The sequence below is a fragment of the Cucumis melo genome, chromosome 5 (assembly GCF_025177605.1).
Source record: "Cucumis melo cultivar AY chromosome 5, USDA_Cmelo_AY_1.0, whole genome shotgun sequence".
NCBI lineage: Eukaryota > Viridiplantae > Streptophyta > Magnoliopsida > Cucurbitales > Cucurbitaceae > Cucumis > Cucumis melo.
The window spans coordinates 11,603,798-11,611,814 of NC_066861.1; the positions used below are offsets into that span (position 1 = coordinate 11,603,798).

Here is an 8,017-nt window from a genome sequence, read left to right on the forward strand (position 1 = left end):
CCTTTCCAAAATGGTTTACCCATTTTCCAGGTAGAGATCGAGTTTCCGATGCCTGATAAACTGCCTTCGTCTGCTGAAGCTCCGTTATCGATTACTAGTACGTGTTTTGAGTTGGGCATAGAGTCTATTGTGTTGTGATGTATATACACCCTTGTATGTTATAGATACTCCACAGTTTGTATAAGCTTTAGGAGCTGTAGTCGTGTAAATTTTTGTTAGTTATATTTTGATTAAGGTGTCTTTAGGTTTACCTGTGAAATCAGTAAATTTTGAGGTACACTTCATGTATGTGTTTGACTAGCTGTGTTTGACTAGCCTAGGATCCGTTGTGTTTTGTTGCATGTATAATAGTTTATATACTAGATTGGCAAGTTCATCACATGAAAGTTTTAAGCAGAGTCGATAGATACAAGTACAGAAAAGCGTTATTTTTCGGCTTCACGCCATCTTTCGGTCTAAGGTAGCAGGTAGTCCGGGAGGGGGTGTGACATAATAGGCATGACATTCGATAATTAACGATAGCGATTGATCGTCATCAATCAAGATGTTTACTCGACGATAGTAACATCTAAAATTGTGGTCACCAACGATCAAGATGATTGGTCACTGATGATCAAGACGATTGATAATTGACAATCAATACGATTCAGAGGCAACAATCATGCTGCTCTGAAGTTGACAGTTAAGACAATCATGATTGATCGTGAAGTTGGTTAACGTTTTGGCCAACGGTCATTAATGATCAATAATAAGAGGTTAAAGTGAAATTTTTTCTAAAACATATGGCATTCAATAAAAATAAAAAAAGAACATATTCCAAACCCATGAGTTTGGTTTTTAATTAATCTTAGGAATTTTATTCCAAGTGTCCAAACATGGTTTTGGCTTTAAATGCCAAACCCCCTAGTTCCAAACCTATGGGCCAAACACCCCTAAACTTTTTTGTTAAAAATATTTGAAGGGTTGGTCTTTTTAGCTCTCTCTCTTTCAAGTGGGCTAGAAAATTCCACTCATTTTAATTTATACAAATATACAAATACACAACACCAAAATTTTCCAACCCTAATCTAATTTCCATGTCTTTCTCTCTCCCGATTCTTTCATCTATCGAGTCCTACAACCTGATTCTGAGTCCAAAGGATAGTAGGTCAACTCTAATGGTGGTTCGGTTCAAGTTTGGGTGGAGAATGATTACGGGAGCTTTAAAGGTATGATTATATTGACCCTAGTTTGATTTTAGTTTAGGGTTTCATGTTAACTTAGTTCAACTAGGGTAAACTCAAACCATTTTTTTGTTGTGTGTGTCTTGTATCCATCACTTTCATATCACATTAAAGAGGCTTGTTGTCTAGACGCGATAAGTAATCCACCACTTGTTGGTACCTTTGCGATCTAGAATCTCCAAAATCAAATATTGGAGCAAGAGGATCCATCTGATTAATCGTGAATTGGCGTCATTCTTCGTCATCAAATATTTGATTGCAAAATGATCAGTGTGTACCGTGACTTTGAAATCAAATATGCAGCTCCTATACCTTTTAATCGCAAATACTATAATGAGCAATTCCTTCTTAGTAGCCGTGTAATTTTCTTGAGCTTCATTCAAGGTTTTGCTTGCGTAGTATATCAGGTGGATCATCTTATCTTTCTTTTAACCTAGCATTGCTCCTACTGCAACGTCACTTGCACCGAACATCAATTTGAAAGGTTGTGATCAATCAAGTGTGATGAGGATGGGTGTTGTGGTTAATGCGTCCTTCAAAGTATGAAACACCTGGTTGCATTTTTCATCAAATTCACATGGTTGATTTTCACTTAATAGGTTGCTCAATGGTTTGACGATCTTGGAGAAGTCTTTAAGAAATCTTCTATAAAAGCCAACGTGTCCCAGAAAATTGCAAAGTGTCTTTACATCAAAAGGTGGTGGCAGTTTGCCCACCACATTAATCTTTGTAGGTTCTACTTTTAATTCAACATTAGAGATCTTTTGCCCAAGCACATAACTCTCTCGGTTGCAATAAAGTAACCATTCTCCCAGTTTAACACTAGATTTAATTTGTTTCCTTTCATCTAATTAGCACTTCTTCCAAGCTGTTTATGCATTCTTCAAATGAGCTTCCAAAGACAAACAAGTCATCCATGAAATTTTTCACTAATCTTCCTAAGAAGTCAAAAAATATAACCATCATGCGCCTTTGGAATGCCTGTAGTGTGTTGCACATTCTAAACAGTATGGGATGAAAGGCAAATGTTCCATATGGACATGCAAACGTGATCTAGTGTTGAACTTCCGTATGGACATGCAAACATGGTTTAAGGCAAACGTTCCATATGAACATGTAAACGTGGTTTAATGTAAACATGGTTCAATGCAATAGTGATTTGGTTATAACTAGAATCCCCATCCAGAAAACAACAAAACTTGTTTCCCACTAGCCAGTCTGACATCTAGTCAATAAAAAGTAATGGAAAATGGTTCTTCTTCGTGGCACGTTAAGCCTATGATAGTCCATGCAAATTCGCCACATTGTTCACATAGGAACTAATCTATTTTTCTTATCGGTGACTATAGTCATCTTGCCTTTCTTCACAACATCCTAAGTATGCATTCATAATTATTAGAATTGTCTTTGACCTAAATGTTCACATTTTTAATCAAATCCTGCAATACAACTACCAGGAGGTTATAATATTCAAATATCAACGCACAGTAAGCAAAGCACATTATTTTCTAGTGTATCTGATGTGTTTTCTACCGTTTGCTCCACTTTATCTTTAATAAAGAGAAACAATAGTTTGTATTTCTAGAAGTTATCAATGACCTTAGTCATTATAATTTGATAAACCCTTCGTAAATAGACATGTAGGATATAGACTTTAGTAGAATTTAATCAAATGAAAGAGAATAAATTTCTGATTATAAATTATATAGCTTGAGTAGAAGAAAGGAAAGGGTTGGTGTAAGCAAAGCTAATATAAATTATAAAATAACAACATGAGGTAAATATTTGAAATTTGAATGGAAGAAAGCATAAATCCGAACGTGAATCTTAATCGGTTCTCTCTCTTCTTCTTCGAAGTTCCCACCCATTGATTTCAAAATATGCATCTCCATTCTTAGCCTGCACTTCCACTCTCTACAGTACCTTTCTACACTTCTTTCCTTTCTTCCCCACAAATCTCACATTCCTTTTCCATTTCACCATGAGCCCTACATTTCCATCCACCACTATCCACAAAACTTCTTCCTCTTCGCCTTCCTTCATTGACAAGAAGCAGCAGCAGCGGCAGCAGCAAGAGCAAGGTCAGTGCAGCCCCTTCCATGTTCTCAATGCCATTTCCTTTCCCACCGCCTGCAACACCTCCAGCATCGGCAGTGACGCTTCTTCCACCTCCACCGAAGCCCCCAGAGGCTGTCTCAGGTTCTTTCTCCCTCATTCCTCTGCTTCTTCTAAAACCCCTGCTAATAAGCTTAAACCATCTTCCAAAACTCCCAAATCTATCTCCAATGTTCGCGCCATTAAGCCTCTCAGGTCTAAGCCGCTCAAGGAGAAAGCTCCCAAACCGGCTGTTAAACTCCACTCCAGGGCTGCGAGACCTACCTCCACAAAGTTGGACCCATTGAAGAAAAACTCCCCTTGTTTGTACAGATGGCCATCTGGGAAGAAACCCTCTTCGTTATGTACCCACAAATCTAAAATGTTGGCATCTTCTGGTGAGGAATTGGGGAATCATGGGGCTCATAGTGTAGTCAGGATGGTTGATGATGGTAAATGTGAACCCTCTGATCTTAATTTAGTTCCGAGTGATTTCAATTTTACTCCCATGCGTAAAATGGAAAATGGGTCTGGTTTCGATCCAACAGTTGATATTGTTGTAGCCCTGGAGAATTCAAACACAGATCATAGCAAAACGCCTCCTGTTCAAGCCTCTATATCACCAGAATTACAGTGTGGTTCAGCAATTATGCCTGCAGTTACTCCTGTTTGCTATGGTGCTGGCTATGTCGTTTCTGGGATCTCTGATAAGAGAAAGTGCAGGCCGAGAGGGCTTCTTATTGTTGGAGACAATATTGCGTCCATTTCTAAAGTAAAGCCTATACAGATTTTTGAAGAAGACGGAAGCATCACAAAGGACACTTCCAATTCTGTTGTTTTAAAGGTCCCTTCACCCATTGAAGCTTCTATGAATTGGCTTTTATCCCCCTGCAATGAGGAGGATGAGGATCACAAAGAGTCTAAAAATGCTTCAACTCCACCTAAGCATCTCGCTGAATCAATTGCACTTCGTTCTGTTCCTTCGCCATCATCTATCAATGCTCTTCCACCCGACGTATACAGTCCTCCAGAGTTTCAAGGTTTCTTGGAACCATTATCCTGCGAGGATACCTCAACCTCATGTGCTCGTAATTCCTTGAATGTTATTTTAAATGAGGCGAGAGGACAACAGAGGTACCAAGTCAATGGGGAGAATTCTCCATTCTCAGTTGACTCGTTAAGTAGCGATAATGTTATCCAGACACCACAATCAGACTCAAATTCGGCTAAAAAAGATTTCCCTCCGTGGTTATCTGCCGACAGTTATGAGAAACATAATCAGAATTCAGCGTCTGAATTGTTTTCAAATCTACCTCGAGACAGCTCTAATACAATAACGAGTATAACAGATTTAAGTTTCCAATTTGATTGTCTGGCCACAATATCCAATTCCATGGATCTTCATCAATTTCAAAAGATTCTTGAAGATCAGGCTTTTAGGAATAACAATTCTTCCTGTGAGGATTTATTAGAATCCAAGATGAGAGTATCATGGAGGGAAGGGTTAATGAGCCGTCTCTATGAAATGGACGAGTTCGATACTTGTCGATGCTTGTCGGATGAAGAAGAGAATGTTGATTCTTGCAGCATTAGCTTGTCAGATATCCTTAAGACTCCTCTCGAACTTACTGACTTTGAGGTTGATCCTATAGTTTCAACCAGTTTTTGTTCTCCGGGATTATTAGTTAACGAGGAAGCCGAAGAATATGGAAAATGTAAAGAAATGCGGTCTCATCAAGTACCTTGTTCTTGTGCGGAATCCATTAGCACGGATGGTGGTGGCTTGATTGCTTCAGGGGACTCAGATTGGAATTTATGCTACAGAAATGGATTGTTTGATTCTTATCAGTTAAGCTCTTAGTTTCACTCCTATTCATAGTGGAATAAATCTTACCAGAAAAAATCGATTGTTTGAGAAAGAATGCTTTCTCAATGGATTTGCAACCCACCGAAGGGTCACTGAGTTTTTGTTTGTATGAACTGAATTTCATATTCACAATTTTTGAATCTTTTCTCCTTGTCATATTATAAAGACAGCGGTTCCAGTACCAATATGGTGGAGTTTGTGAGTGAAGAGGATTCTTCTGCAGGAAATCCATGGCCATCTATCTAAGCTTTTTCTATTTCCAATTGATATAAAGAACATGCCGGCTGCTCGCCTGGAAAGAATTGTGCAAGGTAAATGCCTTGATATAATATTGGCATGTGTATAGCATTCATTTCTGCAACTCATGCACATTAGAATTTTAACCTTTATTGCTATGGTGCTGGACCTGCTGGTTTGTTTTCAGTTTCTATTTGATCTTATTAGGTGCATTATGAAACTCTCCATAGTCAAACTTATGTTAGAAGGGGTAAAATGAAAATTAACTGCTTTTTTGTTTTGTATTTATAGTGGGTTGTTGGTGCAAGGGGCTTAGCTTTTTGGTTGGTTAGGACTACTAACTGGTGCAAGGGGCTTAGATATCTAGAACTGGTGGAGAAGACTTTTATTATCATATTTAGGATCAATGTTATAAACATTAAACTTCCTCAAGTAGTATTTTTACAATTAGTATCGCAGCTGTCATCATGGGAATTTTAGATCTTGAAAATGGAAATCTTGGAAGCAAAATTACAGAAAATACCATCATTAGAGAAGTTGTTGGCGGATATGTCAAGAGTATGGAATGAATCACCCTAGGATAGGATATCAACAATGGGCAACAAAGGACAATCAAAAGACAACATCTACTGTGCTGTTCGATTGTGTTGAGTCATCTTGAAGCCAATCATGAATGAAAGATGCAAGAGAAACAAAGGAAGGGCAACTACCAAGCAAAAGAAAGGTGCAAGAAAGGAATGAAGGCTCAAGCTTGCTGATAAGGGAGTGACCCAAAGTCAAGAAAATGGAAATGCTGGTATTCTCAATCAAGGATTTGGACTCATGGTTATTTAGTGCAAGATGAGATACATGATTTAACCGACGATGAAAAATGACAGTGCCATCATTAGTTTCGATGGAGAAGCTATACACTAGTTTTAATGGGCGACCGAAAGTGATTTGTTCAAGGACTACAGTGACTCTTAGTGTGTTTTCGACTTTCACATGAAGGCAATTTGTGTGCTCAAGTTTTAGCCGTACGGCAAGAGGGATTGTCAGTAGATTGCCGATGCAAATTTGAAAGGTTAGTGGCACCCGTATCTCGTTTGTTGGACAAAGTTTTGGATAGCAGATTTCATAATGGATTAGACTTGATTATCTGAATGGAAGTTATATGTTTTGAGTCTTTGGGCCTAAATCAAATTAATTGATGAAGACAACCCAATTGGTGGAAGATTGCAACCTAATGGCCTAAAAAAGAGATAGGTCTAAAGAGAAACATCCCTGAAAGATTAGCAAGCTCAATTGAAAGGATAGACGCAAACCCTACAAAGGTTAGAGTCTCACATGTGCTGAAATGCAATCAAGAAGAGAAAAGGGTCACTCAATGGCTTAGAATGTTAGGGGCTGAAGTCGACTAGAAGGCGTTGACCTTAAAGTTCGAGAAGGGAAAGAACTGTGTGATTCACCTTGGGGATCCTTCACAGACTAAGAAAGAAATTTCTCTCAAAAGGTTATCAAAGCAGTGACAGACCCATAACGAGGGTTTCCTTGTAGAAATGAGAGCCCTCATGACATTAGCATTGACAGATTGATAACGCATTATGAGGATGTGTTTATTCAACCACTAGACTACCACCTTGGTGTGAGATAGACCATCAAATCCAATTGAAGGAAAACGAATTGCTAGTTAACGTGCGACCTTATCAATACCCCTTCGTTCATAAACCTGAGGTTGAAAAGGTGATTGATGAGAAGCTATACCAGGGATAATCGACCCAACACAAATTCGTACTCCAGTTTGGTGTTACTGTTCAAGAAGAAAGATGAAAGTTGGTGTTTCTATGTTGATTACTGTGCCCTGAATAGTGTGATTGTCCTGTCCAAATTCCCAATTTCGGTCAACAAAGGACTGTTAGGTGAATTACAAGGGTCCGCATTCATAGCTAGTTTTACATTTGGGATACCATTAGATCAGAATGGTCAGACATCACTTAGATCGCTTTTCGCATGCTTGAAGGATATTATGAATTTTTGTTGATGTCGTTTGGGCTGACCAACATTCCATATGCTTTTTAGGCATTGATGAACTTGGTAATTTGTGCTTTCCACAAATGCTTTGCTTTAGTTTTCTTTGACGATATACTCATTTACAGTCTGGTTTTAGACTGCCAATGTAGGCATGTGGCCATTTGTTGGTGTCCTTTAATATCTTACGTGAGAATGTTTTAGTATAGAACCTTAATAAATGCAGCTTTGCTCAAAATGCATAAGTTGTTGGACTGGGTCTCGATGACAAGAGTGGAGCTTGACTTGGAGAAGATAAGACTCATGATCGTGTGGCAGAGACTGACATCTGCCAAAGTATTGAGAGGTTTTTTAGGCATCACAAGATATTCCTGGTTTCTCGTAGCCAATTCTACTACCTTTGTTGTCTCGTTGTCGCAAATACCGAAGAATGAACCTATTAAAGGGATTGAGGAATCGGTGCTTTTAAATTGTTGAAGCATGCTTAGGTGACCTTGCTGATTTGGGATTTGCCTAATTTTATTATGCCTCTTTTGGTTGAGACGGATGCCTCAAACATGGGCTTGGGAACGGTGCTTTCTCAAGGGCT

The 8,017-nt window shown here is 38.7% G+C and overlaps 1 protein-coding gene across 1 annotated transcript; it reads left to right on the forward strand.

Moving 5' to 3' along the window:
- Positions 1-3,026: 3,026 nt before the first annotated feature.
- LOC103496888 (uncharacterized) lies at positions 3,027-5,349 on the forward strand. The gene has a single exon (XM_051084553.1). It carries the CDS (start codon positions 3,205-3,207, stop codon positions 5,176-5,178), a length of 1,974 nt encoding a protein of 657 aa, XP_050940510.1. The 5' UTR covers positions 3,027-3,204; the 3' UTR covers positions 5,179-5,349.
- Positions 5,350-8,017: the final 2,668 nt, after the last annotated feature.